We start from the raw sequence: 21,488 nt of genomic DNA, 5'->3' as shown, positions 1-21,488 counted from the left end.
CCTCGCCAACATGTCGTTTCCTGACTTGTTAATTTTAGTGACGTGGCTTTCTTTTATCTTCAAACTTCTGCTCAAGTGTCGGCTTCTTTGTGACATTTTCCTTGACCACCCTATTTAAAACATCAACATAACCTCACTCCTGAGTTCACTTTATCCCCCTTCCCCCCTTTGCTTGTTATTTATTCTATACTTATTTGCTTATTGTCTGCCTCTTTTGACTGAACAAGGATATGGATTTTTACCTGTTTTGTTCACTGATACATTCATACAACACCAATAACAGTGCCTGAGACAAAGTGAGTACTCATTGGGTACTTACTAAATGTATGAATGAATCTTGCATTCCTAGTATCTGCATGTGTAAGAATTAGACATCCTTTAGAATTAAAAACAAAACAAAAAACCCTAAAAGAACAAAGTTAAAATAAGAAAAGATTTAATAATGGAAAAAGTATTTTCATCTGTTATACTATTAGGGTATTGAGAACATACAAAGGAGAGAACTCATTTTCTCAGGTCTATCTATCCATAAAATATATTATTTAAATTCTAGAGAGAGGTAGTAAATTTAGATTTTGAACATAAGCATGCTGATTTAGAAGACATTTTCCATAACCCAAAGCAAAGAGAAGTCATTTTTAAAAAATATGCTTTTTATGCTATATCAACTTTCCCCCATAAGTTTCACGTAAATGAAGCAGATTAATTTGCCTGTTATACTGTGCACTTATAAATGCCTTTAACACCAGCTACTAATGTGTTTTACTTTCAATTCTGTTAAATCTTCACTTGAAAATATACAGATGAAAAAGACTGAGATGACATTGAGTATCAAGCCTCATGTTACTACAAAAATAGAAATAGAGAAGAAAAAAAGAAAAAAGAGACTTCCCCCTGGACCAAACAAAAACACCCCAAACTTTATTGACTCTGAATTGGCCAAAATACAACACCTGCTTACTACCTACTTCGCTTTGACAAAACTTAATAGCTGTGAGATGTGACTTGATTCCTCTTCAAAAGAAGGGTGAGCATATACTACACACACACACACAGTCACACATATTAATAGGAAAGAAACTGGAGTGCTTTATAAATATTCACTGACTTATTCCCAGAACACCCTAGAGAGGCAGAGGTGAAGCATACAGTACAGTAATGCAGGTTATTACCGTGACTTGTGACACACTGGCCTTGTAAAAGGTCAGCATCAAAATTTAGACTCCTAGTTCTAAACTATGGTTTGGAGGAGTCTTAAATAGACAATATTATTCCATATTGAATAGACAACATGGAGTTCTAAGCAAGGCCATAAAACTAAGTGTATTTCATAGGAATAATAAATTTAAGCAGACTGATTCCCATCTGTGCTCCCTTAGTGTTTTATGCTTATCTCCTATTGAACTCAGCCCCAGTTTACTGTAACTATTTCTCTGCCCACCGGATTCTTCAACTGGACTGGGAGGGCTTTCAGGGCAGTCTTTCATCATCCATTTCTCCCAGAGTTTGGCACATAGTAGGCTCTCTGTAAACACTGGTTGATGAACTGCATGAATTAGTTTTTGATAAAGTATACAAAGGTTTTTATTTTTTAAACTGAGTAACAGGTTTTATTAAGATGCTTCTGCTAAAATACAGTTTTCCTGGTTCAGCTCAAAAAGATGGATGCTAGTCAAAAAGCCATTCTCAATTTTTACTCTTTATAAAATTACAGTTGAATATTTTTCAGGGGAGAAAGTTGAGAAAAAAGTAAATTGCCTGAAATTAGAACGTTAGCACAATGTTCTACTTTTTACTTATTGGACATTTACAATGTAAAAACTTCTTAAATTATTTTTAAAATATGACCAGTCACTCCATTTAGTCATTTCTTAGTTGCCATATTTGTCATCAACTTTGCTCTCATACTTGTAGGCAAGTTGCTGACTAAGAACAACACAAAGAATGATTCTTTACATTTTCATTCACTTTTCATTCAAGGAAAAAGCTTCCTGAAAACACACATTTAAAATTCTGGAAAATACAAATCAACATTATCTGGACATCTCTATTATTACCAGAAGAACTGGTTCCTAAACCTAATTTCCACTGTTAGTTGACATTTTCAATAAGTGATGGATATTCATTTCCAGAAAACACTACCAGTAAATTCTATGATATCACAGACTGTTTGCTATCCAGACCAAACTGACTAAACCACAAAATGCAAAAGTATGCACTTAGCTAGCCTAAGAGAAATCTGAAGGCTATTCTGAAGATAGTCTTATAAAGCATAACCTAAGAGTGACTGAGAACTTAAGTTAGATAGCCCTCCTCCTCCAAATTTCCAGAGTCTTCCTCCAAATTTCTAGAGCTTTAGTAGTCACAAACTAAAATGTTTAAACTAAAATGTTTGAAAACTGAAATATGTCTTGTCATAGACTTAATTTTTTTTCAAAGTTACTTAGGGAAACTGGAATTTAGAAAGGAAATAAGAATTATTATTATTATTATTATTATTTTACTTTTTTATTTATTTTATTTTAATAAACATATAATGTATTTTTATCCCCCGGGGTACAGGTCTGTGAATCGCCAGGTTTACACATTTCACAGCACTCATCATAGCACATACCCTCCCCAATGTCCATTTCCCACCACCCATTCCCGTCCCCCCTCCCCCCAGCAACCCTCAGTCTGTTTTTTGAGAAGAATTATTATTGTTATGATATAAATGGTATTTCAACACCCACCCCAAAAAAGGGCGTATACATAGGGAACTGCTATCTTGGTTATAAGCAGTGCCCACCCTGAGTGAAGTTAGTAAATAAAAGAATGATTACTATTATTAAAATTCACCACTTTTCCCAGAATTACAGAACATGTAGGCTGAAAAAGCAGTGATGTGAAACACGTGCAGGTACATCAAGGGAAGGAATGAGCAAACATGATTAACGGAGAGTCAAATTTGACCTTTTATTTTAAACATGAATTAAAAATATTTTTATCATCAGAGGTATGCACAACATTTTGACATGCAGATATATTCACTGTAATACTGAAAAACTAAAAATAATATCTACATTTAAAGAAAGACATCAAAATTATGGAATACTTATTTCCTTCAAAACCATGCAATAAGTTTATTTTCAGGAAAAAAGTTATGAAAAAATCTACTTTAAAAGCTACATATATGGAAATATACCCTACAATAACATTATTTTGTATGTTTCACTGACTTAAAAATAGAAAAAAACTGTCAATTTCGGTTTGTGATTATAAAAATAGTAAAATGCATCTATGGTTGATATTAAATAACATTATATGTAGTCTTATTCTCAAACTATATAAGAATAAAGTTATCCCTGGTCAAAAGCAATTTATCCATTTTATAACCTGCCCTTCTCCTCTTGCCGGATATAGCCGTGTCAAGCTGTAATTCTTCCTTTAATCTTCACCTTTGAGGGAACTGATTACTGACAGTTTCATTTTACCCTGGAGGCACAGCAGTAAATCACAAACATTCACCGCTTTCATCATGATGTAAATTATATTCTGATAAAGAAGCTGAAATTTCCACCTCTCCTACTTTAAACTTATATAATAAAAATCACTTTTGTTACAGAAATGCTTTAATCAGTATGCCTGGAAATTGTATTTTGAAAAAATATGTATGTACTAGAGGAATTTGGATTTTAACATAAGACATTTACTAAATCTAATTCTAAGAACATAGTTATTTCTCTTTCTAAAATTTAGTGGGAAGTTAGGTAAATTTAAAATAAAAAGCTCAATATTTAAAATAGCTCTGAATACAGTCATAAGGATACTATCTATAACTCTAGTGCATTTTAAGTCAACCATAGGTTGGTACTTAAAAACTTTCACTTGCAGTGAACACTTTCCCATCTTCTATTTTCAAATGACAAGTCACTAAAATGAAATAACTTACTCCATGTCATAGCATAACTAACAGAATCTGGATTTAAATTCAGGTGTCCCTGACCTCTCAGCTAAGTAAAAGAAGAATGTCGTGTATTGATTTAAATATGAAGAATAAGAAACTTGTAGACCCCCCTACTCAAATTAATATCAATATTGCTTATCTTTTTTAAAGATTCATTTACTTATTTTAGAGAGAGAGAGAGAAAACGTGCGTGTACTAGGGTATGGGAAGTGGGGCAGAAGGAGATGGAGAGAATCTCAAGCAGACTCCTGCTGAGCGGGGAGCGTGACACAGGACTCGATCTCATGACCCTAAGATCATGACCTGAGCCAGAATTAGGAGTCAGACACTTAACAGACTGAGCCACCCAACTGCCCCCCCCAACATTGCTTATTAATAACATTTCTACAATCATGATGATGAAAAACTATGAAATTTTTAACATTATGTTCAAGGAAGTTTTGATATTAAAACCATTATGTGTATTAAATTAAAAAAAGTGGAAATCTATTTTTTACGTTGATCAGTCTGGTATCAGATAATGAAGATTTATATAGAAGTAGACTTTGTAAATCTGAACTGTCCAACATGATAGCCAATGGTAATGTATGTGGCTATTTATATTTAAAAGCTGAAATGAAATATAATTAAAAATTTAGTTCCCAAGTCACCCTAGCTATATTTTAAGTATTCAATGGCTACATGAGTCTAGAGGCTACTGTATTGGACTCTGTAGATCTATCAGATTGCAGTGGAACTGTCTAATAAGACATGGAAGAAAAGAAGAAGAATCAGCAAAAGAGAATGCAGAGTGGTGGCTAATGAGATAAAAGGAAAACCGAGAATGTGGTGTCCCAAAAACCAATGTATTAAGAAGCCGTAGAATGTGTCAAGTGCTGCTGATAGGTCAAGTAAGATAAACACAAAGATTTGACCATGGGAATGAGCAATGTGAAAGTCACTGGTGAGCTTGAAGAAAACAGGTCAGAGATTTCAACAAATTCATAGAAGATGAAAAGTGAGTAGAAACATCTGCCTGAAAACATTATGATGGGCTGCAGTAGATACAGAATCTATCTGGACATGAAAGTCAGGATCTGTGAATAGAGAAACAGCATATTTGGTAGGGGACAAAACAAAACAAAACCCACGAGAAATAACTGAATGTTAGTATGTAAAACACTTAGGCCAAACAGGCTGCAGATCCCATATAAAATGGATACTGCTGAGCATTAACCATAGGCAAAAAAGATTTAAAAATACAAAATGAATCAGTGGAATTGTCCCTAAAAATATTATTGAACATACCACTTGGGAAGAGTAAAGACTTCTACAATGAACACTATTGTCCCCTTATTGTCATTCTGGCAATGAATCTGATAGCCTGACAGGTGGATTCATTTATCTTGCTTGCTTACCCTAAATATAAGTTGCCAGTTAATATGTGTTAGTCATAAATGCAAAGTTCTCAAGAGATGTCTGCTAAAGTGAACAAAATACTGAACAGAGTTATTTACACAACAGAAAGGGACATCGTATTTGTACCCAGTCCTTTCTTTTTTTTTTTTTAATTTTTTTATTTGTTAGAGAGAGAGCGAGCAAGCACAGGCAGACAGAGTGGTAGGCAGAGGCAGAGGGAGAAGCAGGCTCCCCGCCGAGCAAGGAGCCCGATGTGGGACTCCATCCCAGGACGCTGGGATCATGACCTGAGCCGAAGGCAGCCGCTTAACCAACTGAGCCACCCAGGCGTCCCCCCAGTCCTTCCTTTTTAAAAAGAGACAGATACCAAGGATCATCAAACATCAAGGAAAAAACACTGCCATGAAAGAAAATATAGCATACATAAACATGAAAAAACTGAGCACAGAGGAAAACATCAATTCAGAGAAAAGAACTTAGAGAGATTTAGGAAGATGTAATGATACCCACAAAACTCTGACACTAGAAAAAAGGAACAAACAGGATAAGAAAGAGATCATAAAGATCAAAAGGACTCGGTAAATTAAGAAAGATTTAGAGTAAAGAAATGAGAGGCCTTTGAGACTAGTTAGAGGAAAGGATAAGGAGTCAAAGATGGGTCCACAGTTTCTACCTGAAAAATGGTAATGCTGTCATTAGAAATGAGACAAGAAAGTAAAATACAGGAGCTTTTTTCAGGAAATTAAAGCTCATGCATGATGATGATTACGTTTCTGCCACTTAAATGACAAAAGTGGTTAGTTTACATACATCTTGCTATACAAGCTTGTAGCTGAATATCTTTTCCGAAATTAGTTTTCATATTTCAGAACCATCTATATACTACAGCAGCTCTGTTTAACTTTGCCTATGGCCTCAAAAGATTCACACGTGATCTTTTAAAAAAGGATGCTATATGCGAATATCTCCTATAGATCTTCAAAATATAAAAAAAGACAAATTAAGAAGTTGTTAATACACCAACTGGAAAGTTTCAAAAAAGGTAAACATCAGAAGATCTATAAAACGCAAATTCAGTGGTCTGGCATGTACTCTGGCTGCATTAGGATAAAATTATGTAGTTTTCATTTTTAATAAATCAACAGGATCTCATTTTAATTTCTTACAGTTAAGAGTTTTCAGTTGCCTTCTTTTTGCTTTTTACTGAGTGTTAATATAATTATTTCACCTTAAAAATTAACCTACTGGGCAAATGTTACAATATACTTCAACAACTAAATTTAATTTAGGTTCTTAAACAAAACACACACCCACACACAGAGAAAGGTGAGTGAAAAAAAAAAAATACCTTAAAGTTTTCTATTTTTAACAGATGGGGAAAAGGGCTGAAAATTGTAAGTTTGGAACCTATACACCATGTAAATATCATGTAAAATAGCTTCTTAGAAAATAATTGGCTAGGAAATAGTGGACAAATTTAAGCTCATTCAAATCACGAGATTTAGATGAGGAGAAAAGTTTGCATTCCTATTTTCTTTTCAGAGGTTACTAGGAGAAATTTAGTAGCTAGATGGGGACATGAATACTAAATGCATACTCACGTGAATGAAGAACCATTAAGTACATTAATATTTACTAGAGTTGACAGAGTAATTTTTAAATTAGGAAGTGATAAATATAGGATATACTTTAAGTTATCAATACAGTAATACCTTAATAATACAAATATTGTTTATTATTCAGGAAATACAGGGGCTTCTATTACAAGTGAGGTAAGTTTTAATCTTTAACAAATGGGTTAAGTTGGATCCCTGGAGAATTACTTAGTAAAATACTGAGACTGGCATCATACAGTACAGTAATGCAGGTTATTACCGTGACTTGTGACACACTGGCCTTGTAAAAGGTCAGCATCAAAATTTAGACTCCTAGTTCTAAAATGGTGTCATATATCTTCAATATACAAATCAAACATGAATTTTAGAGAATCCAATTATAAGAGACAATAAAGAAATTGTAACAAATGAAATCTCAGTCTCTGTGGAAAGGGAATATGAAAATAGTGATGTGTTAAAGAAAAAAAACCCCATGAAATCAAGGTCATTTGCTCAGTGTTGAGAAAAATTCAAATATGAAAATAGTACCACGTCTCCAGGGCTTTTGTGTTGACTGGTACTTATGGGGAAAGCCAAAGTTTCAAAAGCTAAGTGGGTTCCAGTGGATTAAGTTTGAGATGCTTGTTTGAAAACTTTCCTCTTAAAATTACTTCATTTTAATGTCTTTTTTGGCATGCTTCTGAAAATTCTAGATCCATTGTTTGCTTCTATGACATGTTCTTTTTTCTATAATATCACTTAACACATTTTATTAAATCATGTCTTAATATAAGACTTCCTCCATTCCTTTGACCACAATACAAATTGCATGATTTCAAACTTAAAAAAAGTATATAAAAAGAATCTCCTAGGAAATCTCATGTTGTTTATTCCTACAGTTTCTTATGGATTTCGAAGTATTAAAAATATTTTTTCTGATCCTCACCATTCTATGAAGTAGAAGATTCATATGAAGTAGAAAATAGACCTAATACACCTAGAGAGATAAAGGCAGTCAGCCAAGATAACAGCTGGAAAGTGGCACAATTAGGGCTCAGGCCCAAATCCCCAGCCTTTCTGGACCCCAGGTCCAGTGCTTTCTGCACCATAATGCACATGTGCTGAATTCAGAAAAGTAGTTGTTTTGGAAAACAAATTATTGCTCTTAAAAACTGCATAATAAAAACATTTTTGATTCTTTTAAGTACCATAAAGCACATTTAAAGACACCTGTCCACAGAAAATCAATTCTGTAGACATCTTTACCTATGGCAGTGAATGGATTCCTTTCACCCATCCAGCACCTGAATTGAAATCTTGGAATTCTGGAAGTTTGAAATCAGAATAAAACATGCTTTTCAACTAACAGTTTAAAGTTTATTAAGTAATACTATCAGAAAACTGCCAATTCTGATAATAAGAGAAAGTTCTTTGAAGCTCATTTTACCTTCCTTAAAATGGAAACCCCCTTTTGCCATCAGCTGTGTTTATTCACGGCCATTCTAACTCCCAATTTTTGCCAAAATGTTTTCTTTCCTTTCTTTTGAAATACAAGAAGCATCATGCTTCCAACTTAGATATAATCTACCTTCTACAATGAGTTATATAATGATCACAAAATCTCTGGTTAAATTATGACCCAGGATTCATTTTAGATTTCAGTGGTATTATTTTAAAAGTTTTGCATCTTTTTTTCTTTTTCTTTCTTTCTTCCCTTCCTTCGTTCTCTTTTCTTTTCTTTCTTTCTTTCAGACTTTACTTATTTATTTGTGTGTGTGTGTGTGTGTGTGTGTGTGAGAGAGAGAGAGAGAGAGAGAGGGCACAAGAAGGGGGGAGAGCAGAGGGAGAGGAAGAAGCAGACTCCCTGCAGAGCAGGGAGCCCATTGTGGGGCTCCATACTAGGACTTTGGGATCATGACCTGAGCTGAAGGCAGACACTTAACCAAATGAGCCACCCAGGCACCCCAAAAGTTTTATATTTTTCTTTAAGAAAATTAAAATCTTAAAGAGATACTGAAATCTTGAAAACAATAAAAATAAATTTTAACTGGAAATGGCTCCTAATTTTAAGAGCTGGTCAAGGGAGTAAGTGTACAGTTGTCAAAGAAATACAAAAGTCAACTGAAAAAATATGGTTCTTCAAATATTAAACATGTGGATGCACAGAAGTTAACCTGACATCTCTTAATCAATATTGAAGTCATCTGAACCATTTTATGGTTATGTTTAAATCAAATACTTTGCCTATTTAGGATGAGATAAAAAGTTAGATTAAATGGTTGGCTATAAGGTTTAACACATGTTTACATGGGATAATGAAAAGTACAAGCAAAATATGGATAAGACAGAAGCTATTGATTATTGTAAAACACCATGTCACACTCTGTTTTTCCCATCAAATTCCCAGTCCACAATTAAAAAAAGATGCAATAAAACTACACTAATGAAGACATATTAATAAAATGATTCATATTTTATATGACAACTTATCTACTGAACATGAAGTAAATTTAACTTCCAGCTAAATGTGAAAAAACCTACTAAGTACATACAAATGATACATGTTGTCTTTCTTTTTTTTTTTTTTTTTAAAGATTTTATTTATTTATTTGACACAGAGAGAGAGATCACAAGTAGGCAGAGAGGCAGGCAGAGAGAGGGGGAGAAGCAAGCTCCCTGCTGAGCAGAGAGCCCGATGTGGGGCTCGATCCCAGGACCCTGAGATCATGACCTGAGCCGAAGGCAGAGGCTTAACCCTCTGAGCCACCCAGGCGCCCCACATGTTGTCTTTCAAATAGAAACATGCAAAGATGATACAACTACCCCCGCCAACAAATAAGCACTTCCTGCAAATTTCTGCTCCCCCTGCAACAGTAATTAATTCTACTTTTTACTGAATAATCTACATTTTAAAATTTACTTCCATAAAAACCCTTGAGATATTTCAAGGGGATCTGGGATTCAGACAAATGATCACAGAACAAAATTTTCCTACAGAGAACCTCTTGGTTTGACTGCGGCCCTAAATACCACAGTCTCACAAAAACCAAAGCTTAAAAAACTCAATAACTAGGGGCGCCTGAGTGGCTCAGTGGGTTAAGCCTCTGCCTTCGGCTCAGGTCATGATCCCAGGGTCCTGGGATCGAGCCCCACGTCGGGCTCTCTGCTCAGCAGGGAGCCTGCTTCCCCATCTCTCTCTGCCTGCCTCTCTGCCTACTTGTGATCTCTGTCTGTCAAATAAATAAATAAACTCTTTAAAAAAAATCAATAAGTAGCAATCAGACTTATATTTAAAGGTCAAAGAAAAATGTAAGTTCATTAATCCTCAGGAAACACCTTCTTGACACCTCAATTTTAACACCTGCACCTGTTCCACAGAGGCCATACTGTTCAGGTTATTACTCTACAGTAGATCATAGACCTCCAAAGCTGGTAACAACAGACAACACCCACAGCCAGAGGGGCCACAGGCAGAGCGGGAGGTCCCTGGGCCAGGAATGATGGAGTGGCTCCAGGCACAGCTTCATGGAGGGTCAGTCCACTCCACCTCCTGCACTTGTGCCCTCCTCTAGAAGTAGGCACTTTGGTTCTGTAGCATGAGAAGGATTGAGCTAGGAGTGAGGAGATCCTGCTTTAAGACAACACCAGCTATGGGTACTCTGACCAGTCAGGCTTGCTGCCTCTCAGCCTCTCACTTCCACACTACAGGGGCTGAGTAGCAAAAGTTTTAAAGTCCTAGAAGCTCTGGAAAGATTCCACTCTGTATGATTTTAATGTTTACCTTATTTCTTAGAAAGTTTTACTGAGGATCAGAGAATGTACATGAAAGCACTTTATCATTTTTTTACAAACACAAATTGCTGTTACTATTTTAGAGGTCTTCATTATATTAAAGAAGTATGGACACAGTTTTGAGATGCAGTATTACATGTTCTCTACATGGTGAGGTATTATGAGCTACAGCCTACAATTTAACCTAAAATGTTAAAATTACAATTTTCTTTTATTCCACCCCGTTTTATTAAAGGATAACTGACAGAACTATAAACATTCCTTTCTCATAAAAGTTACTCAGGGAGAGATTTATAGTTTTAGCTTTAATTGGATTAATAGGATTAGTTGATTGATTCTTTGTAATTAAGAACCCAGGGTAATAGCCTAATGAATCTTACTTCATAAAGTATCTCATAATACTTTAAAGTAAGTATCTCTTAAGAGTTGAATCCAGCTTTTTTGGAACTAGAGGGTATTATTCTTAGTGAAATAAGTCAATCGGAGAAAGACAACTATCATATGATCTCCCTGATATGAGGAAATGGAGATGCAACATGGGGGATTTGGGGGTAGGAAAAGAATAAATGAAACAAGATGGGATCGGGAGGGAGACAAACCATAAGAGACTCTTAATGTCACAAAACAAACTGAGGGTTGTGGGGGGGGGCGGGGGTAGGGAGAGGGTAGTGGGGTTATGGACATTGGGGAGGGTATGTGCTATGGTGAGTGCTGTGAAGTGTGTAAACCTGGCGATTCACAGACCTGTACCCCTGGGGCTAATAATACATTATGTTTATAAAAAAATAAAGAAAATTATTTAAAAAAAAAGAGTTATATCCAGCTTTTTTCCTCTGGAACCCATCCCTCACTTAGTTACCAGATATGTTTTTTAAAAACACATTTTATCATATGTCTTTCATACTCATATGTTTGGACAGCTCTAGTTTATCTAGAAAATAAAATGTGAATTACTCAGTAGGACACAATTTGACCCTAATCTACCTTTACAGACTCAGTTCTTCCTAAACACATCCACCTCAGCATTTCTTCCAGCTAAGAGTCAGCCTGACTCCTAGCCAAGTCAAGCTGTCATCAAACGGTATGTCTGTTTACCTAGTTCTTCGTTTACTTGGCATGGCCTCCTGAAACCCCGCTCCTCAAAGATGCTGATGAGGCCAACACGAAGACAGAGGCATGATCTTTGAAGGTTTTATAAGACAGGATAAGGACTCTAAGAATCATTTTAATTGTGATAGGAAGACACACAGATACCCCGATCTAATTCATTTTTTAAAGAATCACTTTGGCTGCTATGGGGAGAATAAGCTAAGAGACAAGAGTGTAAGTAGGGAAGTGGTGGGGGGAAAACACGACTAAAAAGTGGCTCCTAGTTCTGAACAACTGGGTAAATGTGGTCAGAGTGCTGGGATTGGGAAGCCTTTGTGTGTAGGAGGGAAAGCAGAGGTAGAAGGGGTGTGGGCATGAATTTTGTTTGGACATATAAAATCTGAGAAAGCTCAGGGTGCCTGGGTAGCTCAGGTGGTTGAGCATCTGACTTGGTTTCAGCTCAGGTTATACTCTCATGGGTCTTGAAGTGGAGCCTTGCAGCAGGCTCTGCGTTCAACGGGGAATTTGCTTGAGATTCTCTCCCTCTGCCCCTCCCCCAACATGTGCAACATGCACGAACTCTCTCACATAAACACATAAATCTTTAAAAAAAAAAAATCTGAGAAAGCTCTTGGTTGCTCTACCCCTCTTGATTCCAGTGACACTCTGTTTATACTGTGATTTTATAATCTATCACATGCTGACATAATTTGTTCCATGCTTATCACTCTCTCCAGTCAGACTGGAGGCTGCTTGAGGCAGAGACTGTAATATTTAGTCCCATATCCTTAAGAGAGGACCTTCAACAAAGCAGTCACTTAAAATGACTATAGAATGAAAAAGGTACTGTTCCAGAAACTGAGGAATGCCAACCTAACAAGAAAAAGTTACTTTTCTAGCAGTCTCCATCATCCAGGACTTACCCTGAATCAGGGTTAACAGAAGTTACTGCAGACCATAAACCTGCCTTGCTCGGAGTCTAGGCTTCCAGCACAGAAACTCACATAGAACATATATCAAATCAACCTGTGCTTTTCAGCCTCCTAACAGGGGGCCCATACTGATTAGCTCAGTGTCAAATAGCTTTTCTTTCTCGCTCTTTTTTTTTTAAAGATTTTATTTATTTATTTATTTGCGAGAGAGCACAAGCGAGAAAGCAGAAGCAGGGGGAGGGGCTGAGGGACAGGGAGAAGCAGGCTCCCCATTGAGCAGGGATCCTGATGGGGTTCAATCCGAGGATCTGGGGATGATGACCTGAGCCGCAGACAGACACTTAACCAACTAAGCCACCCAGATACCCATAAAAAGCTTTTCTTTATAGTGTACAAAGCCAAACATCTACAGATATGACTTGAATATTTAAAATAAAATATTTAAAATATTAAATATAATAATATTAATAAAAATATTAAAATATTTAAAATAAAAATCAAGTAAGATTTTTATTTTTAAACATCATCTACATTAGTTTTTGTAATCTTTATTTTTTAAGATTTTATTTATTTATTTTAGATAGAGAGAGAGAGAGCGCACGAGCACCAGTGCACGCACATGTAGCGGCAGAGAGGGTCGGGGGCCTCGATCCCATAACCCTGAGATCACGACCTGACCAGAAATCAAGAGCTGATGCTTAACCGGCTAAGCCAACCAGGCCCCCTGTTTTTGTAGTCTTGTATTTCAGATACTAATATACACAGATTCTTATATTTCAGATTCTAATAGATTTCTTGTATAGTCAGGAACGTTTAACTGTTTTTCCCTTTTAAAAGCTCATTTGAATACTGAATAGAATCACAGATTTTTTTTTTTGAAGATCTTATTTATTTATTTGACAGACACAGAGAAAGAGAGAGATGGAGAGAGATAGCACCAGCAGGGAGAGTGGCACGCAGAGGGAGAGGGAGAAGCAGATCCCCCAACATGGGGCTCTATCTCAGGACCCTAGGATCTTGACCTGAGCTGGAGGCAGACGCTTAACTGTTTGAACCACCCAGGAGTCCCTAAAATCACAGAATTTTTAAGACAGAAACTCACTAAATCCAGAGCTCTCATTTATCTGTAGGGATAAGAAAACAGGCCTGAAAAAAATTTCTCAAGATTCTATAGTCATGTAGAAATGGAGCTAGGTGTAGAAACTAGTTCACCTGTTTCCTACTACATGATTCTTTTCCACAAAGATAAACTTCTTAATGAATAAAATGGATTAATTTGGCCATTTTGCAATGGATTACATATTCTGCTTCTATAATTTATCTATACAGTGATATCCCAACAAATTTTACAGGAAGGCTATGCCTTAAAATGAGGTCAAGCATATTAGTAACTAAAACAGTCACGTGAAGCAGTGTTACCATGTATTACGTGGCTTGATGGTAATGCTTCTGAGAGTGGGCACACACACAGAGATGTGCATGATAGAAATGCTAAACTTAAGAGCTATATGGCCACGGAAAGCTGAAGGTAAATGGACCAAAGCCTATGTACAATGGTGAAATTTGAACGACTTCCCTTCATCATATCTAGCTTTCCCTTTATTCTTTACCTGTTTCAGTGGTAATCCTTCCTCCCATTTCAAAAGGCTTCCTACATATCCTTATTTTTCCCTTTATGAAATAGGAAAGAATTTTAATTCTATTTTCTTCACCTTGTTTGCTGACAAACTTAAGATACTACTTGAATGAATTTTAATCAATATATTATAACTCAACCAGATACTTCTATGCTTTTGATCCTGAAGTATGGAATCCTGGATTTGTTCCCAGAAGAATTTTATACCTCAGCAGGAAGATGGCAGGAATCAAGTGGTGGAGACCAGTTGTCTCCCTCCTGGTCATTAAAATGACATGATGTGAAGGCAAACCAAGTATCTAGACAGGGTGCAGAGAATAAGAGTCTAAAGGGGTGGCACGGACTGAGACTCTACTGTGCGTAAGAATGACCAACCAACGCCGCTGTTCCACCTTCTGGCACACATCTGAAACACCAGAAATTTAAAATTTCTAAGGTTTGGGATAACTTCGTTATTATGGTGATTTGCAATTGGAATTGAAAGTTTGTGTGAAACTAGCATGCACACTCATCATGTTTATGTTACATGCATAGGGTGCCTTATGCTTACGAAGTGTTTTTGTACGTGCGTTGTGACTTGAACTCCAACAGCACCAAGTGTAAACATCATTTCCACTTTCAAATGAAGATTTAAGGGGATGACGGTAATAAAAGGCACAGCCAGGACTGAATACAAGAATTCTTAATCCAAGTATGTTCTCACTGTAATGTGTAACTTATACAGCAACATTAAAATACAATAATATTAAAATAGCTTCCATATGTAACTCCAAACACTTTTAAAGTAGAAAAGTAATATGGTTCTCAAATTTCTAAATAAATTGTGTTGCTCTTTTGAAGCTCAAGTTTATTATAATCTCTTTGTCAAAGATAATCATTTTGTTCTCTGCTGTCTCACCTTTCTAAAAGAATTCAGTAGAAAAAATATTGTGCAAACATATAGCTTAATGAACAGAAATCGTCTTCTTTAATTACCCAAAATATACATTTCTCACCTTGATGCTTTTACTTTGACATCCTGTGAAAATCTTATTCAAATAAATTTAAAACATTAGCCTAAAAATTTGCAACTGCACAGTTTGTTTCAACTCAGTGATTCATGTAGATTTTGATAAGTAGCTTCTTTGCATATCTTATTAATTTTCCAACCTTGAAGAAACATGGTATCACTGGCAGGTTATATCCTGTTTCTTCTCAAATGCATTTTACCTTGGTTTTTCTTGAAATGAGTTATAGAATGGGATTATTCATCAATAATGGCTCCTTTATCCAAGGGAAAGTGAATCAGATTTAATATTACACAGATTTAAGACTCACATGTTTTGCTACTTTAAAACTGTTTTCTGCTCAATAAAATAGAGCTTTAGAGTATCCACTCTAAAGTTACCAAATTCAAATTTGCTTTTAAAATAATTTTAGTGATTATAAAGAAAAAAGATGCTAGAATATCATTGAAGTGTGAAAACTGACCATTACAAAGCTATGAGCTGTATTTCTGAAGTGAAATAAAGGATATTCATTTAAAAAAATAGCATCTGCACATTTAAAAGAATACTCAAAATAAGAATGGGCTCACCGGTCTGAGGGAAACCAGACTGAGGTCGAATCTGATGAGCGGCCAGCATGTCTGACTGTTTTAACTTAGACTGCTGTGAGGAGGCTGACGTTGAAGAAAAGGAGAGATTTTTGTTGACCTGTAATAGGAAAGGCAAATCAGAACCAAAGTGTAATTTCCTGGGTTACTGATGCAAAAACTGGATGAGAAATATTTGCCTGCGATGCAAACCAGGTCACATGGCAGGTCAAAACAAATGGTAAGGATTTATATGCTTAGTTTTTAAGGTTTACAGAACGGAATCGTTTTTATCAAGGAAGGAGTAGAGTGGTAATGAAAGCATCACTGTATGAAAGTACATCTGCCTTACCAAAACAAATCTGCTTATCGTGAAATTGACATTATTAATAACTTAGAGTGGTCTTAAAAGTTATGCAAAGACAGGCAAAAATTAAAAGTGACCCCACTTCTGACTTTCAATTAAGAAAGTTAAAATGTTTCACAGTCACATTTCTTCAGCATTTTGTGAACTAGCAGGTCCTTCCTTTTCAGAGACTGCACAGAAAACTCCTATAATACTCATGTTTACACACATCATGGTGACATGGGTAACAGAGCTGTAACCTCACTTGCCAAATGGAATAGCTATCATTGCATCAAAAACACTTATTCTTAAGGTACTGTTTAAAAACAATACTGATCTAATGATGAAGCAAAATTTCTGTAAGTAAATACAATGCTCTATAACACAAGAAGCTTACTATGACTGTCTGAATACAATACCGTCCTCCAGAAATGACACCTGTAACAAGTACAACATTGTAACTATAGCTTTTGTAGGAAAACAAAGAACAGCTCACAAAGAAAGTTTTACATGTAAATTTATCTTGTAACTTTGAATTAATTTTGGCAATGATCTAGTCTCTTGTTGGATTATTATTCATTACTTATTTTTTGAAAATCAGGATAAAAATTTTCAGAAACCAGAATAAAAATGTGATCTAATTCTGAAAGATTTGGAAGTCTGAATTTCTAATTTACTGCAAAATGTAATCTGTGACTTGTCAACTAGTAAATGATAGTTTACGGCATATAAACGCTAATATATGAAACAGCTGCCTTCTCTCATTGTAAAAAATAATCGAAATTCCCTTTTGATGCTCTACATAGTTGTGGATTGTGATTATTACATGTCCTTTATCTGACTCATCATTTACATAATGTTTGTAAATGCTTCTCTTCTTTCAGTGACAGTAAATGGTGTATCTTAGATTAAACTTTTCTCTTAAAGCAAAGGGCTTTTACATATTTGGTGAAAAGTCTACAATCATTAAGACCATATGACAATATAGTTCTAAAGTTGGTAAACTGTTGTGATATTATTTTACAAAAAGCAAAAATATTTTTCAAAGTAGTTAGATGGGGTCAAATACCACACCAGTGCTAAAAAAATTATCCAGCTTTAAAAATTCTATCAGAATCCATTATTAAACATTGACTGAAATTAATGGTGACTTTATAGTAATATAATACCTAAGGTAACAATGAAATCATCTCACATCTTTGAGCTTTATTTCCATCTTAAAGCACAGATAATAAAAATAAAAATAGTAAGCATGCTTCAGTGGAAAATGTGCTGGAGGAACAATAAAGATGAACTGGAATTATAAATTACCATTCACATATGTGAGACATAAAGCCCTAAATAACATATTAAATAAAAAACAGATTTAAATTGAGTATGTTGGCAAAGGGAAGCCATAGGACACTACACAAATAAAGTTCTACAGAAATATTGGTTATTAACATCACTAGAAATCAGAGTAATTAGGGATATGTAATTTAGTACGATGATGCAGTAAATATTTCAGGGTGCTATGCTTTTAAATGGAAGTACTATATACAGTGATATATTTATCATTTAACAATCTAATCCACTTCTCTTTTTAGAATCATTTTCAGTTTTACTTCTGCGTTCTTAAAAATTTTTATCCTACATGTCAAACAATGCATTTTGAAATCTGGTGCAAAAGAACAGGTGTATGCTGGGGATGGGGAGACACACACACACACACACACACACACACACACACAGTCTTTTCAGTCTTCCTCTTCAGATATTTACTTGTGCTAAAACAAAAAGAACACCAGGAAAGCTAGAATAGGATACTTGTCTCTGCTCAAAGAGAGAAACTTTACAGTTTCTTCCTAAGCATTTTTAAAATTCTGCTCTTTCTTGACACAATTTTGAAGAGACTATCTTATATCTATGTAGTGGTAATTGGCAACATATGGCAGATTTCAAAGGTTTTGGACAGTTGTTAATTATTACAGTGACTTGAAATTAGTACTCAAAGTATTTTCAAAGCTAGCCTATACACATTCACTACTTAGAGGGAGAAAAATAATAATAACCATTAAATAGAGTGAAGCAATATCTATTTTTGAAATACATGCTGTGGAAAAGAATTGCTTAATAATTTTACAACAACAGAAGGGTTGGCTAAGATAGTCTACCCTACACGAATCTGCCCTCTTTTCACAACATGCTTTTCTGCTTGCTTCATGCAAAAACCACAGTCTGCCAAAGTCAGTTTAATACCTCCAAACTGGGGAAAACAAAAAGCATAAAAATTTAATGAAATTCATAATAGAAAAAAAAAGTATCACCTGAATTTCTGTCACGTTAATCACAAAAATGTTTTTGGCTACTCTTTCAGAGCAGAAGCAGCTTTGTGCAAAATATGCAAACAGTAATTCTCTAAGAGGAGGTTAATTTTCATATTAAAAAAGTCATTGTCCTGATCTAAAACCGAGTGCACAACATTGAACAAGCTAACAATTAATTTCTTTTTGGTGATTAGCTAAACTATGAAACCTTTGGGAGATATGTAACACTCATTTTCATATACACTTACAAGCCTAATCATCTTAGCTGATTTTAGATCACATGCTACATTCACCTGAAGAATTGTTTTTAAAATTTCAAGCTGTGAAGACACCTCCAATTGGTTTTAAATTGTAACTTGAAACATGATAATACTGTCTATATACTTACGTTTGCAAATTTTTCCCCCCTTCTTCCTGCAGAAGGCTGTTTTTTTCCATTAAATTGGAAAAACAATACAGTCAATACTTTAATTTGAGGATGGTTCTGGTTGCAAAAAAACCCCCAATACCCAGGAAATGTTTTATGGCAAATCAAATGTCTATTATAAAAATTAGAATCCCAGTAATTAAAGAACAAATGAAACAGAAAACCTGAGCCACAGTGAGATTCAAGGCAACTGAAGGCAGTTATCAATATTCTAGCACGATAAATTTAAAGCAGCTTAAGTTCTTGTGATTTCCAGGTAAAACCTAACAAATGAGTAGCCTTTGGTGTCATAAAGAGAAATCCAAACATGAGCCCTACTTCTCTAGATATTTTCCTTATAAATTACTATAGTGACGTGAGGGATTAGGAAGAAACACGGTTCCTGCTGGAAGAGAAATTTCTACAGTGGGGTAAGGTGCCAGAAAATCTCCCCTCAAATCAGTTCATCACGGCTGCATGAACTAAAACCAGAATTCCAATTTGAATCAGTTATAATGAAGTTCAGTTTTTCAGTACTTAATGCAGACTTTTTGAGCCTCTGATATATATACCAAGGACTGGTAGTGCAAGATGATTAATGGGACTCCCCTGTGCAAAACTTAAAATTAAGATTTGGTGCTGGTTCAAACCATCTACCCAACAACATGCCTTAGTCAAAGTCAATTTACCTCAATATATTTTGGTTTTCTTCAAACCTTTGCCTCTTTTCTTAACATATTTCCTTACTTCACAGAGAAAATTTGGTCTTCAACCCTCTGAAATCTTCATTTTCAAACCTATGAAAGAATATACATCTTGCCTCCACCTTCAATGTCTTTTCTTCTAGTGTCCTTCTGTTCAAGATTAGTACCTCTGTCTATTCCCTTGGGGATATTTAAAGTTCTTCCTAATTCTACTTTCAAATTCTCTACTGGCTGTTTCCTTATAGGATATAAGCACAGATCTTTCTGCTTCAGTATAAAAACAAATAGCAAACAATCAAAAACTCTCTCAATGATTCCATAATTTCCTTAAGCTTCACTAAAAGCTACACTCCTTGAAAAACAGCACATAACTACTACCCATTTAACTTAAACATTCAATCTCAACCAAGTACAACTAAGCTTTTCTCCACCAGAAGACTAAATCTGAAGTTAAAATCACCACACCCAAGACTTCAAATGGTCAGTTAACAGACTGATTTAAGCAGCTAGGATCTCTAACACTGCCCATCACTCTCCTCTCTTGTTTCTGGAAAACTATTTTCTGTTGGTTTATCCTGCCACTGCTTATCAGGGTTGTTTGTTAGACCCACTGGACCTTCTCTTCCCTCACACTGCAAGCTTACCCTGGGCAGCAACATTTGTTTTCATCACTTCATCTGCCAACTATGCTGATGTTTCTTTTTCTTTCTTTCTTTCTTTCTTTCTTTCTTTCTTTCTTTCTTTCTTTCTTTCTTTCCCTTCCTTCCTTCCTCCCTCCCACCCTTTCTTTTTTATTATGATGTTCAGTTAGCCAACACAGATTACATCATTAGTTTCAGAAGTAGTGTTCAATAACACCCAGTGCTCATCACAAGACGTTTTTTAAATCCAAAACTCTTCCAATCAGTAGGTTCAAGACTAAACCAACTTTTCCTCAACTATTTACTTCCTCAGGAAAGCTTTGCTATCCACCTAAGTTGCCTTGGCCAGAAAGGTGGGAAGCCTACACTGCCATCTTGCCCTCCACAGAGAATCAGTCACGAAGTCAATTAGGTGCTCTGACATCTGACCTCATTCTTTCTCCAGTAAGTGCTTTGGGTCAGGCCTTCCTCTCTGCTTGCAAACTACTGCAGTCGCCTCTGGATTTGTTTTCCCTATCTCCTGTTTCTCTAATTCTTCTGCACTGCTGACAACATGCGCTTTCTAAAATACTAATTTTATTCAGTAACATTTCTGGTTAAAACCCAGCATCAGTTGTTCTACTAGGTAAAGTCAATAGTTTTTAGCCTGACATAAAAAGCTCTCCATATTCTAACAACTACCTAGCTCTCCAACCTTATCGCTCCTTTTCTTATTTTCCGGCTACAACAAAATGAATGGAGCTCTGCAGACCCGCCAGGTTGTTTCATGTCCCTGTGACTCAGCTCTTACTGTTCCATTTCCAGGAATGGGCTTTCCTTTAGGCTCCATTTTCCTGGTGGATGCCAACTTCTTTTTCAAGCTTTAGCTCAAGTATTAACATCATGTGTGAAAAGCCTTTCAGATTCTCCCAGGAGAATTTACTCCCTTCCCTGTCTCTCCACTATGTCTTATGTTTTTTCTATCTTCTATTATCACAACACTAGTAACACTCTGGTGTGCTTATGTATTTAGTTAATTACCATCCACCAAACTGTAATCTTCTTGAGGGTAAAGAACCAGTTTTTGTTCATCTTTCTTTAGTAAATAACTCATATAGCACTAATAAGAACTGCATGGAAGTCAA

At 35.6% G+C, this 21,488-nt stretch overlaps 1 protein-coding gene across 1 annotated transcript in view; it reads right to left on the bottom strand.

Annotated features, from left to right (window-relative positions):
- AHI1 (Abelson helper integration site 1) overlaps window positions 1-21,488 on the bottom strand; it is a gene marked incomplete at its 3' end in the record, with an annotated part of 222,969 nt that overhangs the window by 105,739 nt on the left and 95,742 nt on the right. Inside the window, 1 exon segment of the mRNA XM_080806476.1 lies at window positions 15,965-16,082. Coding sequence (XP_080662602.1) covers window positions 15,965-16,082 — 118 coding nt within the window.

Source organism: Martes martes (genome assembly GCF_963455335.1).
Source record: "Martes martes genome assembly, chromosome: 6".
NCBI classification, from domain to species: domain Eukaryota; kingdom Metazoa; phylum Chordata; class Mammalia; order Carnivora; family Mustelidae; genus Martes; species Martes martes.
This window is presented reverse-complemented; position numbering and strand designations above follow the sequence as displayed.